This window comes from Chiloscyllium punctatum, chromosome 42 (assembly GCF_047496795.1).
Source record: "Chiloscyllium punctatum isolate Juve2018m chromosome 42, sChiPun1.3, whole genome shotgun sequence".
Lineage (NCBI taxonomy): Eukaryota > Metazoa > Chordata > Chondrichthyes > Orectolobiformes > Hemiscylliidae > Chiloscyllium > Chiloscyllium punctatum.
This window is the reverse complement of record NC_092780.1, coordinates 41,759,368-41,774,341: the sequence shown is the minus strand read 5'-3', so window position 1 is coordinate 41,774,341 and position 14,974 is coordinate 41,759,368. Positions and strand designations below refer to the sequence as shown.

At 41.5% G+C, this 14,974-nt stretch overlaps 1 protein-coding gene across 15 annotated transcripts in view; it reads right to left on the bottom strand.

Moving 5' to 3' along the window:
* LOC140465920 (protein TANC2-like) overlaps positions 1-14,974 on the bottom strand; it is a 1,065,959-nt gene that overhangs the window by 380,558 nt on the left and 670,427 nt on the right. For all 15 annotated transcript variants that reach the window (XM_072561864.1, XM_072561863.1, XM_072561859.1 and 12 more), the window contains one exon: positions 10,315-10,463. In XM_072561864.1, coding sequence (XP_072417965.1) covers positions 10,315-10,463 — 149 coding nt within the window. The remainder of the gene's footprint in view (positions 1-10,314; positions 10,464-14,974) is intronic.

Here is a 14,974-nt window from a genome sequence, read left to right as displayed (position 1 = left end):
ACCGTGCCGCCCGTTGTAGGATAGGGAAGGAAACTGCAGGGGATGGGCACAATTGAAACATGGATCTTACTCAAGGAACAGCTACTGCGTGTCATTGATAAGAATGTACATGTCAGGCAGGGAGGAAGTGATCGAGTGAGGAAATCGTGATTAATGAAAGCAGTTGAATCTCTAGTAAAGAGGAAGAGGAAGGCTTATGTTAGGATGAGATGTGAAGATTCAGTTAAGGCACTTGAGACTTACAAGTTCGCCAGGAAAGACCTAAAGAGCCGGGGGGAACATGAGAAGTCATTGGCAGATAGGATCAAGACCTAAAGCTTTCTAAAGGTATATCAGGAATAAAAGAATGACTAGAGAAAGATTAGTGCCAATTAAGGATAGTAGTGGGAAGTTGTGCGTGGAGTTGGAGGAGATGGGGAAGCGCTAAATGAATGTTTTTCATCAGTAATCACACTGGAAAAAGACAACGTTGTTGAGGAGAATACTGAGATACAGGCTACGAGACTAGTTGGGATTGACGTCCACAAGGGGATGGTGTTAGCAATTCTGGAAAGTGTGAAAATAATAAGTCTGCTGGGCCGGTGGGATTTACCCTCTGATTCTCTGGAAAACCACGAAGGAGATTGCAGAGCCTTTGGCTTTGATCTTTAGGATGTCATTATCTACAGGAATAGTGCCTGAAGACTGGAGGATAGCAAATGTTCAAGAAGGGGAGTAGACACAACCCTAATAATTATAGACCAGTGAGTCTTACTTCGGTTGTGGGTGAAGAGTTGGAAAAGGATTTATAAGGGATTTATAATCATCTGGAGAGGAATAAGTTGATTAGGGTTAGTCAACACCGTTTTGTGAAGGGTAGGTCGTGCCTCACAAACCTTAGAGTTCTTTGAGATGGTGACCAACAGGTGGATGAGGGTAAAGCCATGAATGTGGTGTACATAGATTTCAGATAGGTGTTTGATAAGGTGCCTCACAGTAGGCTATCGCACAAAATATGTAGGCATGGGATTGAGGGCGATTTAGCAGTTTGGATCAAAAGTTGGCTAGCTGAAAGAAGACAGAGGGTGGTGGCTGATGGGAATTGTTCATCCTGGAGTTCAGTTACTAGTGGTATACTGCAAGGATCTGTTTTGGGTCGACTGCTATTTGTCATTTTTATATGTTTATTATTGTTGTAGGTTACAGAGGGACATAGCTAAGCTGCAGAGCTGGACTGAGAAATGACAAGTGGAGTTTAATGTGGAAAAGAGTAAGGTGATTTACTTTGGAAGGAACAACATGAAAAGGAGTACTGAGCTAATAGTAAGATTCTTGCTGGATGAACAGAGTTCTGTGTTCATGCACATTAATACCTGAAAGTTGCCACCCAGGTTAATTGAGTTGTTAAGAAGGCATACAATTTATTGGTAGAGGGATTGAGTTTCAGAGCAATGAGGTCATGCTGCAGCTGTACAAAACTCTGGTGCGGCCGCACTTGGAGTATTGCTTTCAGTTCTAGATCACCGTATTACAGGAAGGATGTGAAAGCATTGGAAAGGGTGCAAAGGAGACTTACTGTTGCCTGGAATGAAGGAAAGGTAGTATGAGGAAACGCTGAGGGACTTGAGGCTGTTTTCATTAGAGAGAAGAAGGTTTAGAGGTGACTTAATCAAGACATATAAGATAATCAGAACGTTAGATAGAACGGACAGTGAGCGCCTTTCTCCTCAGATGGTGATGGCTAGCACGGGGAGACATAGCTTTAAATTGAGGGGTGATATATATGGACAGATGTCAGAGGTAGTTTCTTTACTCAGAGAGTAGCGGGGTGTGGAATGCACTGCCTGCAACAGTAGTAGAGTCACCAATTTTAAAAGCATTTAAATGGTCATTGGATAGACATATGAATGAAAATGGAATAGTGGAGGATAGATAGACTTCAAATTGGTTCCACAAGTCAGTGCAACATCGAGAGCCGAATGGCCTGTACTGCGCTGTAATGTTCTATGCTCTCCTAGGATAAGGTAACCAAGGATACTTAAGGAGTTGATGGTGCTAGTCAGGCAATGTCAGACATTTAAAGCACACATGGATGAACTTCAACAACTGTACATCCCTATCTGGCATAAGAGTAAAACAGGGAAGGTGCTCAACCATGGCTAACAAGAGAATTCAGGGATAGTGTAAAAGCCAAAGAGGAGGCATATAAATTGGACAGAGAAAGCAGCAAAACTGAGGACTGAGAGAAATTTAAAATTCAGCAGAGGAGGACAAAGGGGTTTAATTCAGAAGAGGAGATATATTATGAAAACAGGCTTGCAGAAAACAAAACAAAAACTGACTGCAAAAGCTTCTATAGATATGTGATGAGAAAAAGCCTGGTCACTTGCAGTTAAAACCAGGTGAATTCATAATAGACAAGAAAGAGATGGCAGACCAGTTAGATCTGTCTTATCTAAGGAGGACATAAATAACCTTCAGGAAATGTTAGGGGAAAGAGAGTCAAACATGAAGAAGGAACTGAAGGAAATTCTTATTAGTCAGGAAATGATACTGGGGAAATTGATGGGATTAAAATCCAATAAATCCCCCGGGCCTAATGCTCTGCACCTCAGAGTACTTAAGGTTGCGGCCCTAGAAACTGTGGATACATTGGTTCTATAAGATCAAAAAAAAATTACAATTGAATGCAAAGTAAGTTTTAATTGCTCGTGTTCGTTTTTTTAAAGAATGAGCAGACAATGCATGAGCTCTGGCTCTGAGGCTCAGAAGGGAAAGGGGGAAGAGGAGGAGAGTGCTAGTTATAAGAGACTCTATAGTTAGAGGGACAGACAGGCGGTTCTGTGGACATGGGCGAGACTCTCAGTTGGTTTGTTGCCTTCCGGGTGCCAGGGTTTGAGATGTCTCGGACTGTGTCTTCAAAATCCTTAAGGGGGAGGGTGTGCAGCTAGAGGTCGTGGTGCGCATTGGCACCGACGACACAGGTAGGAAGAGGAGTGGGGAGGTCATTCAGGAGCTCGGAGTTAGGCTGGAAGCTAAAAGCTAGGACGGACAGAGTCATCATCTCTGGTTTGTTGCCTGTGCCATGTGACAGTGAGGCAAGGAATAGGGAGAGAGTGCAGTTGAACACATGGCTGCAAGGATGGTGTAGGAGGGAGGATTTGGAAAATTGGACTGCATTCTGGGGAAGGTCTGACCTGTACAAGCAGGACTGGTTGCACCTGAAACAGAAGGGCACCAATATCCTGGGATGTAGGTTTGCTAGCACTCTTCGGGGGTGGTTTAAATTAATTTGGCAGGGGGATGGGATCCGGACTTGTAGTCCAGCAAGTAGGTTAGCTGTTTTTCAGGATGTCCAAGAATGTAGGGAGGCTGTGGAGAAGGTAGCACTGACAGGGAATACTTGCGGACACAGATGGGTTCAAGTGTGTATACTTCAACGCAAGGAGTACCAGAAATAAGGTGGGTGAACTTAAGGTGTGGATTGGTACTTGGGACTACGATGTTGTGGCCATCACATATCTATAGAAGCTTTTGCAGTCAGTTTTTGTTTTGTTTTCTGCAAGCCTGTTTTCATAATATATCTCCTCTTCTGAATTAAACCCCTTTGTCCTCCTCTGCTGAATTCCATCGTGGATAGAAGAGGGACAGGAATGGTTGTTGGAGGTTCCTGGTTACAGATGTTTCAGTAAGACTAGTGAGAGTGGTAAAAAAGGAGGGGGGGGGGGGGGCGGCGTTGCTAATTAGAAATGGTATAATGGCTGCAGAAAGGCAGTTCGAGGGGGATCTGCCTTTGGAGGTAGTATGGGCTGAAGTCAGAAATAGGAAAGGAGCAGTCACCTTGTTGGGTGTTTACTATAGGCCCTCCAATAGCAGCAGAGATGTGGAGAAACAGATTTTGGAAAGGTACAGAAGCCACAGGGTAGTAGTCATGGGCGATTTCAACTTCCCAAATATTGATTGGAAGCTCTTTAGATCAAGTAGATTGGACGGGGCGGTGTTTGTGCAGTGTGTCCATGAAGCTTTTCTCACTCAGTATGTAGAATGTCTGACCAGAGGGGATGCCATATTGGATTTGGTACTTGGTAACGAACCAGGACAAGTGATGGGCTTGTTAGTGGGTGAGCATTTTGGTGATGGTGACCACAATTCTGTGAATTTCACCTTGGTTATGGAGAGAGATAGGTGCGTGCAACAGGGTAGGTTTTACAATTGGGGGAAGGGTAAATACGATGCTACAAGACAGGATCTGAGGAACATAAGTTGGGGGCATAGGATGTCAGGGAAGGATTCATTGAAATGTGGAACTTTTTCAAGGAACATATACGACGTGTCCTTGATATGTACGTACCTGTCAGGCAGGAAAGAGATGGTCGTATGAGGGAACCTTGGTTGACGAGGGAGGTTGAACATCTAGTAAGGAGGAGGCTTATATAAGGCTGAGGAAACAAGGTTCAGACAGAGCGGTGGAGGGATACAGGATAGCCAGGAGGGAGCTGAAGAAAGGGATTAGGCGAGCTAAGAGGGGGCACAAAATCTGTGGCGGGTAAGATCAAGGATAATCCAAGGCCTTTATGCGTATGTGAGAAACATGAGAATGATGAGAACGAGGGTAGGTCCAATCAAGGACAGAAGTGGGAGACTGTGCATTGAGTCGGAAGAGATAGGAAAGGTCTTGAATGAGTACTTTTCTTCGGTATTTACAAATGAGAGGGACTGTATTGTTGAAGAGGAGAGTATGAAACAGACTGGTAAGCTGGAGGAGATACTTGTTAGGAAGGAAGATGTGTTGGGCATTTTGAAAAACTTGAGGATAGACAAGTCCCCCGGGCCTGACAGGATATATCCGAGGATTATTTGAGAAGCAAGAGAGGAAATTGCAGAGCCTTTGGCAATGATCTTTTCGTCTTCAATGTCAACGGGGGTGGTACCAGGAGACTGGAGAGTGGTGAATGTCGTGCCCCTGTTCAAAAAAGGGAATAGGGATAACTCAGGCAATTACAGGCCAGTTAGTCTTACTTCAGTGGTAGGCAAAGTAATGGAAAGGGTACTGAGGGATAGGATTTATGAGTATCTGGAAAGACACTGCTTGTTTAGGGACAGCCAGCACGGATTTGTGAGAGGTAGGTCTTGCCTTACAAGTCTTATTGAATTCTTTAAGGAGGTGACCAAGCATATGGATGAGGGTAGAGCAGTGGATGCAGTGTACTTGGATTTTAGTAAGGCATTTGATAAGGTTCCCATGGTAGGCTTATGCGGAAAGTCAGGAGGCATAGGATAGAGAGAAATTTGGCCAGTTGGGAGGGAAATTTGGCCAGTTGGACAGAAAACTGGCAAACCGGTCGAAGTCAGAGTGTGGTGGTAGTTATATTATTTTTTATTCCAGCTCATTTGCAACAGCTGGTATTGATCAGAGTATTGAGGTTCAGGCATGTCTGTATTTGAATTTTATTAAAATAAGTTGAGTTCTGCCAGTAATATTCTAGGAACAGAATCAGTGTAGTTTATCGTACTGCACCAGTGAAAGTTAGATCAATTGCACAAAGATAACATATAGGGGATTTATAACAGTATGCAATATATGTTTGACACAGCCCCAAAGCTCTAAAGAATCTGTTTTAAATAAAAAGTACCCTGGTTAGCACTGCGGCCTCTGAGTACCAGAGACCCAGGTTCAATTCCAGCCTTGGAGAGTGTGGAAGCAGACAATTTCGCCCACTGAGTCCACACTGGCCTTCCAACGAAGATGGGGCACCACGGTGGCTCAGTGGTTAGCCAGGCAGCTGGGTTTGATTCTGGCCTTAGGCAACTGTCTCTGTGGAGTTTGCACATTCTCAGAGTGTCTGCATGGTTTCATCCTGATGCTCCGGTTTCCTCCCAAGACAGTCTAAGATGTGCAAGTTAGGTGGACTGGCCATGATAAATTGCCCAGCTATGCGCAGGCCAGGTAGATTAGCCATGGTAAATTCAGGGTAGGGGAGTGGGTCTGGGTGGGATCTTATAGATCCCTCCAGTGTGGAAACAGGCCCTTCGGCCCAACAAGTCCACACTGACCCTCTGAAGAGTAACCCAACCAGACCCATTCCCCTACCTTATTATCTTATATTTACCTTACTATCCTCCTAATGCACCTAACCTACACATCCCTGGATACCATGGGCAATTTAGTACAGCTAATTCACCCAACCTGAACACCTTTGGGTTGATTTCGCTGCTCGTTGGATGCTGCCTGAACTGCTGTGCTCTTCCAGCACCACTAATCCAGTATTTGGTTTTCAGCATCTGCAGTCATTGTTTTTACACCTTTGGGTTGTGGCAGGCCAAGTTGCCTGTTTCCATACTGTAGAAATTCCATGATTTTAATGAATAACAATCAGAGTCGGACTGCCATTCCGCTCCTATCTTTTTCCTTTAGGACTGAGCTCTGCATTTATCCCTGGCAATTCTGATCCTGGTTCATTCAGACATTTGGATTGCACTAAATAAAACAGTTCCCTTGAGTTGTGGAGTAGCTGGATAGGTTTTTATTTACCAGCTGGAGCTAGTTAAAACAAAGTAGAAAAGATTTGGAGGTGCCGGTGTTGAATGGGGGTGTACAAAGTTTATTTGGAAGCACTAGCTTTCGGAGCGCTGCTCCTTCAACAGGTGGTTGTGGAGTCTAAGATCATAAGACAGAATTTACAGCAAATGTTTACAGTGTGATGGAACTGAAATTTCTTTCATATGTAAATCCCAGAACTTTTTTAAAAGTTACATTCTCAAGTGAACTTTAACAATAGATGCCATATCAGCTCAGATAATGCATTGAAGGTGCGAAGTGCCCTATGAGAGGCTGTCTCCTCTTTTTCAATACATAAACCTGTTGAGACTATAACCGGGTGTTGTGTGATTTTTAACAAAGTATATTAACAAAGTCGAAAAATAATGGATGCTAATACACTTGTGTTATGGCAATAACAAAGACTAGGCTGAAAGAAGGGCAAGACTGGGTTTTAACTATTCCTGGGTACAAGTTGTTCAGAACAGATGGAAGAGGAAGGAAAGCAGGTCGGGGTGCTAATACTGATTAAGGACATTAATGCTGTGCTGGAGAAAGTGAATGTCCCAGATGGTTCAAGCACAGAAGCAATTTGATTGGAGATAAGAAACAGAAAGGTTGTAATCACATTGTTTGGCATGGCCTAGAGACCATCAATTAATGGAAAAGATACATATGTCCAAAATGGCAGGGAAATCTGACAATTGCTACTACTACAGAGCGGTTATAACTGGGAGAGGGTCTTTAATTACCCAAATATAGAGAGGTAGTGTAAACAGCGGTGAGAGGCAAGCATTCTTAGCCCATCTTCAGAAGAATTTTCTGCAACCATATGTGCCCAGTCCAATAAGAAAGGGTGCATGGCTGTAACTGGTTCTTACAAATGAGTCATGCTAAGTGCATCAAATATCATTGGGGAATAGTTAGGAGACAGTGATCATTGGATTGTAAACCTCAGAGATGATGGTGAAGCATGACAATGGCCAATCCAGAAAAAGAAAGAAAAAAATAAACTGCCAGAAAACCAATTTCAATGGAACACGAAAGATCTGGGCAGGATAGATTGGACTAAAAGATTGATTGAGGAGAAAAAACTGAACAATGGACAACCTTCAAAGAGGAGACTGTTCAGGTGCAGTCAAGATATATTCCCACAAAGGGACAGCAAAAAAAAAATAGAAATTCCTGGATGGAAAGGGACACAGAAACTAAAATAAAGGCAACAAAGCGTGCTTATGATGGCTGCCTAGTAGAAAACATAATCATGAGCCAAGAGGACTATTAAGATTCAATGGGGAAATGGAAACCACATTTGGGAAACAAAGGTAGATTACAAGAAAAGACTTTCAGTCAACATAAAGAAAATCCCAAAGTCCTATAGCTATGTCAGTAGCGTGGTAAAAAGAGGAGTAAGGCTGATTAGGGACCAAAATGTGGAGTTACAGATGAAGGCAAGAGGCATGGCTTTGCCTGTGTCTTTACCAAGGAGGTAGATGATACCTATACCATGGCGACAAAAGAGAAAACTCTATCACTCGGAGCTTATAAAATTGAAAAGAGGTAGTGTTGGTTAGACTTAAAGCTGACAAGACATTAGGACTGGATGAAATGCATTCAAGGATACTTTTTCCCTAGACTTAGAGGAAGTTCCAGAAGACTTGAGAATTGCAAACATGACTACCTTATTCAAAAAGGCTTATAAGGATTAGCCCAGCAATTACAGACTAGTCCATTTAAATTCAAGGTGAGGAAGCTTCTGGAAACAATTAATTTGATAGAATTATTAGTCATACGGAAAAAGGAGAGTTGATTAGGAAGAACAGCATGGATTGCTAAAGGGGAAATAGCATATAACTAACTTGAAAGGGTAACGAGTATAAAGCATTTGCTACACAATAGTGCTACGTAACAGACTTGAGAATAGTTATTGTTCATGGAATAAAAGGGACACGTCTATAAAATTGACTAAGTGAAAGGAAACAGACAGTAATGGTCAATGATTATTTTTCAGGTTGGAGTAAGGTCTGTATTCGAGCTTCCAAGGAGTCAGTATTGTGATCCTTGTTTTTCCTGATATACAGAGGAACCTCGTTTATCCAAAGGACACGGGCGGGCAGTATTTTGTTTGGTTAATCGAATTCTGGATAATCGAATGCCAGATAACATAGTTTCATTGAGCATCAGGATCTTGTGATCTTGCCGGATAACCCGATATTTGGATAATTGAATGCTGGATAATCGAGGTTCCTCTGTATATATTAACAACGTAATCTCAGCAGACAATTTCAAAGTTTGCAGATAATCCAAAATTTGGATGCATTTTAAACCACGAGGAGGACAATGTAGAGGATGTAGCAAGTTGGTGGAATCGACAAATAAGATGAAGTTCAATGCAGACAAGTGTAAGTGGTAGGAGAACACACACAGACAATATACATTAATGATTACAACTCTAAAGTAGCTGTAAGAGGAGGAGCTGGATACATATGTACATAGACCGCTGAATATGACAGGACAAGTGGACAGAGCAGGTATTAAAACATATAGTAATATCCTGGACCTTCTTAACAATGGCTAGAATACAACAGCAAGGAGGTAACACTGAAACTGTATAATATATTTGTTAGACCTCAACTGGCTCTGGACGCCACTCTGAAGAAAGGATGCGATGCATTGAGTGAGTGCAGAAGAATGGGACAAGAATGGTTCCAGGGATGAAAATTTTCAATTAAGGGGTTAGATAGGAGAGGTCAGTGATGTTGCCCTGGACAGGAGGGGGCCAAGTAATCTGATACAAGTTTTCAAGATCACGAGAGGACTGGATAGAATAGAGACAGAGAAAATGTATTCACTTATAAAAGGAATAAGAATAAGAGGGCATAGTGTGATTTGAAAAGAAGCAAATGTGATGCAAGAAAAAGCTTTTTTGGTGGAAATGCGGTGGAGGGATTCAAGAGGGCATTAGATGAATGTTTTTTTTCCTGTCCCAAAACAGTCCTACTATTTTTTGAAATAGAAGTATTGATGCAGCTGACTTTCTAAAGCAATTCCAGTAGAGTCCTGGGAAACTATTAAGCTAAATAAGTCAGAATCTTCTGAAGACTCCAACTTTAATTCATCTGTCCACCGTTGTTTGGAACCGTCTGGTAAAGTTACCAGCTCTGAGTTAAAGTCGACTGGGTAACTACTAAATTAGTGTGCCTGGATCACAAGTCCTCTAACCCCTTCTCCCCCTCACTGCCACCTGATATTCCCTTCATACCAAACCCATGGAAGTTTTAGAAATCCTTACACAATTAATCATTAAAAAATACATATAAACATTTAAAAACACAAAAAAAATGTAATCCCTGAAAATGCCACAAACTTTTCATTATACTTCCCTTACAATCTAAATCCCTATTGTATCTGCTGCTGACCTTAATGGGTGTTCCCATGTTCTTTGGCCTCATGTGGAGTGGTGTGGTTTCACCTCCCCTGTGTTGCATCAAGGGAACCAGGAATTACAAAAGCACAGAAAGATAAGCCGGCATTTTATTATTGACTACTGTTGAATGGTTTTATTCTGGTGGCAATCGGAAGCAATGGGTCTTCAGTATGGGAAGGATCAAATAATATTGCATATTTTTTAAAATCTGGAATGCATTGTAACAGCATCATCACAATTGATTAATTGATTAATGTACTAAATGTGATATAGTATCTTTAACAATGCTAACTCATGTCAGGTATACAATGCACAATATCACAAACCTTTCAAAATCATTTCCAAATACTGTTCCTGAACAGATTCATACCTGATTTTCATCCTGTTCTTCCATGCTGTATTCTGCACTTTGCTGTACCTCTGAAGCTTTATCTCCTAGTAGAAAGCCGAGTCGTGTCATGAGTGTATTTGCAGCCTCATCCACAGATGGTGGAGGTCCCAGTTCCTGTTCTGAGTCACCTGTGCAGAAAGGTAGAAAACAAATTAATTAAAGAAACAATCTTAGACATAAGAAAAACAGTTGGGTGATACTTTCCACAATATATCAACACACTTGCACCAGACTTGATTCAGTTAGCTCAGTTGGCTGGACGGCTGGTTTGTGTTGCAGATTGACACCAATGTTGGCTCAATTCCTGAACCAGCTGAGGTTACCATGAAGGACTCTCCTTTCAACCTCTCCCCTCATTTAAGCTGTGGGGATCCACATGTTAAACCACCACCGGTTCTGTCTCTCTAATGACAGAGCAATCCTATGGTCTGTAGAACCCAACAACCTTACCTTTAAAGGAGTTTTTAAATAACATGGCTGAAACGGACTACCACATCTGAAAAGGCTAAGCAAATCTAAATAGCTGGACATTAAAATTCATCATCTGGTATACATAGCTAACAGTAAGAATTACCAATGGCCTTGGAGATAAGGATTCTCAACTACAGGTATTGCTGAAACAAAGATTCTCAAATACTCATTAATCATACAAGAGAAACGTACACCCCAATCTACGATAATTGTGGAATCCTGACAGTGGACCATGAAAACTCTGCGTTGAAAATGGATTGTCTCTGTTTTGAGCCAAGTGTTAGTATTCACACATCAAAATTGCCCCTTCCCAACCTCACCTGAGAGAAGCCATGGTCATTAGTTTCACTCGTATACAGAAAACAGAAATATCAAGAAGGATTCCTGGGAAAATATGCGATTAGCTCTCTCTGACTCTACAATTAATCAAGCCAATACCATGTCTGTGACAAGTTGAAATACATTGGAGGCACAAATTAAAAAATAAACTAACATCAAATGCCATAGAATCTACACTAAACTAAAGGAATGATTTTAGTTTAAAAACACGGCCTTCAGAAGAACATCAGCAGTAACACCCATCAAAAATTTCAAATTCTTTTCAAATTTGTAATTCATTCACTTCTCTCCTTACACCGCACCTAGTTCTGTTTCCATGTATGCTAGCACGTGTGTATGCATGAATTTGGGAAGGCATTTCACTTTTTTAATCATATTTATTTGAATGAGTTTACAATCAACTATACTTTAATTTGAAACTCAAAGAGACCAGTTCCTTCATAGTTTTAATGCTCAAGTACAAATACATTAAAAACAAGAGAATAACTAGGGAGAAGGTAGGACCACTCAAGAATGAAGGACAGAATGTGTGCTTGGAGACAGAGGATGTGAGTCGGTGTTCATCCAGGAGAAGGATATGGAGGATAGTAAGATTGTGTGGAGTGCGCTAATATGTTGGGGCATTTTGAGATGTGGTGTTGGGTCTCTTGAACAGCACTGAAGTGCCTAAGTCCCTATGGCCCATTGGTATCTATCCAGGTTATTGAGAAAAAGAAGAGTTTGCTGGAGCCTTAACCAAGAAATTTGTATCCTCGCTAGCCACTGGAGGGGTTCTGAAGGAGTGGCGAGTTGCTAACGTTGTTCCTCTGTTCAAGAAACTATAGACTGATGAGCCTCATATCGGTGGTTGGGAAGAAATAGGACAGAATTTTTAGGGATAGGATTTACGTACATTTGGAAAAACATGGTCCAAATAGGATCAGTCAGCATGGCTTTGTGCTGGGCAGGTCATGGCTTACCAAGGTGACTGAATTTTTGAAGAGGTGACAAAGGTGATCGATGAGAACAAAGCAGTGGATATTGTCTACATATACTTTAACAAGGCTTGCGACAATGTCCCTCATGATAGGCTGATTCAAAAGGTTAAGATGCATGGGATTCAGGGTGACGCGGCCGCATGGATTCAGAATTGGCTTGCCCATAGAAAGCAGAGGTGGTGGTGGAAGAGTACTTTTCTAGCTGGAGGTCCATGACGAGTAGTGTTGTGCAGGGATCCGTACTATCACAAACTCCTACTCCTTAACTTTTGATCTCCCGAAGTGCAGCAACTCTCAATTAACTGGATTATACTCCATCTGCCATGTCTCTGCCCATATCTGCAATTGATCTATATCCTGTTGTATCCTTTGACAACCTATGTACAACTTCACCGATCTTTGTGTCTTCTGCAAACTTATTAACCAACCCATATCACAAACTGTTCACTCCTATAGACTCGGTCTTAACAATCAAAGTTTCATAAATGCTTCAATCAAAAGCATACAAATTGCGTGTGAAACACACAAACAGGTATGAGTTTCTAAGTTTTTTTTTCTCATTCTTGATTTCAGCTACTCAAAAGATTTAACAACCGAAGATACAATTAAAATTGGTAATAAATTGATAACGAGTCTTGTAATACAGCTGTTCTTGGACTTCGCCAAGTACTATAAAGTAAATAAATTGCTTGCAGTGATCGCTTCCATAAATTTACTGAAGGCATCACCAGCTAATATGCAAAATGTATTACTGAATTAATGTATAATGTAAGGCTTTTATTTATTCACTTGTGAGACGCAGGTGTCCTTGACTGGCTAGCATTATTGCTCATCCCTAGTTGCCCTTCAGAAGGTGGTGTTGAGCTGCCTTCTTAATGTGCCCATGCTAAACTCTCAGTGCTGTTAGGAAGGCAATTCCAGAATTTGACCCAACAGCAGTGAAGGAACAGTGATATATTTCCAGTTTAGAATGGTGAATGGCTTGGAGCCAGTTTGCAGGTGGTGTGTAGTTGTCTTTCAGGTTCATGGCAACTCCTAGACTATCGATTGTGGGGGATTTAGTAATGGTAACACAACTGAACGTCAACGTTGGGGGGGGGGGGAGGGGGGGGCGGGGAAATGGTTCAATTGTCTCTTATTCTGAAGATTTCAACCCTCTGGGAGGGGTGTCTCGGTTCCACAATTGGTCAAAGAAACAGCCTGCTTCAGCAAGATTTCACAATTTATTACGACGCCAGGCACAGGTTTGTCCAGCAGCACAGAAGTTAAAATCTTCTGTGTTCCTTGGAGAAACTGCACAATTCACTTGGAACAAATGCAATTTTTATATGTTTCTTAAGAAATAGTGCAACCTTAATTACAGATTAAATCCAATAAAGTGTAATAAAATGATATAATGGACAGCAGGTTAACCCAATGATATTTCCTGAGAAACAAAGTTGTTTTTCTACACATTATCTCTATGCTCGTGCATTTCAAGGTTAGCTGGGATGGTTAGTAATGTCCTATCTAGCTTAGTTAATTCCATACTGTAAAGGTTCCATTGTTCTGCTTTATCTTTGATTCAGTTAGCTCAGCAAGGCAGGAATGCAGCCCTTAGTAGAGTGAGAAGCCATTTTAAACACAGTGTTAATTTGCAGCCTGAAGCCATCTTGTTATTTTACTTTGCATTGAGAACCCATTTTGTAGTTAGTAAAAGCATGCTAAATGGTTGCTCCTGACAACAGCCTAAATCCAGATTTTAGATCCTCAATTGGAGATGGTCATTACTTGGTATTGAAATATGAAATTGAAAGCTAGTCTTCCTGATGGTGGCCATGCCAACAATCATTAATGTTGGTAAACACTTCAGTTGGTTGGCTAGTGTCCTTTAGGGAAGGATATCTATCTAGATGTGACTTCAGACCCACAGCAATGTAGCTGACTCTTAATCATCCTCTAAAATGGCACAGAATGGTACATCGTTCAAGTCCCATTAAAGCATTTTAAAACATAAATTCGAGCGATTATCATAAAATTGTCTGTAGCATCTTAGGTGTGTACAGGGCAACCTCGATTATCCGAATGTTAATTATCTGCATTTCAGATTATTTGAACAAGATCTCAAGTTCCTGATGCTTGGGTAAACTGTATTATCCGAACATTCCATTATCCGAACAAAATACTTCCTGCTCGTGTCATTTGGATAATCAAAGTTGCCCTGTAGTTTGGCTGCTGCAATTCATTGCAATACAAGTGTGCATAATGAGTAAGCAACAAAGGCAGGTGAACAGAGCTGGGTCAGTCATGATCAAACACTGAATGGTGGCACAGACTCAAGAGGTTAATTGGTGTCCTGTTCCTAACAGTGACTGCACTTCAAAAACATATACAATGTGGCAGGAAACAGCAATACTTGGAAATGAACGGACAGGGTGTAATAAATCACCATGTTAGTAGCAACTATGCAATTCAACACATATTTCCATTGATCATTTGCTAGCATGTTCAGGTATTGAAAAAGTGAACAGATGTTTAAGTCAACCTGTCCAGACATGTTATCACACACCTATGGAGCAGGTGGGTCTTGAATGCAGACTTCCTGGCTCAGACATAGAGGCACTAAAATTGCAGTCTTGTATTGGAACACTGTTCATAACAAGGTAAAGGGAAGTAAGTCGAAAAATAGATTCATATATGTTCCTGCACATTACACAGTACAAAATGTGCCTTTCTCATGACATTTAAAACTCTGCAGAATGGTTTTAAGCTTTTAGGAAAAAAAGAACTTGCCACAGTTTGAGGAGAGCCTTGACAGGATTGGCAATTGCTTAGACTCCACGTAGTCCCAGCCTGGAGGCATATTATCTTAT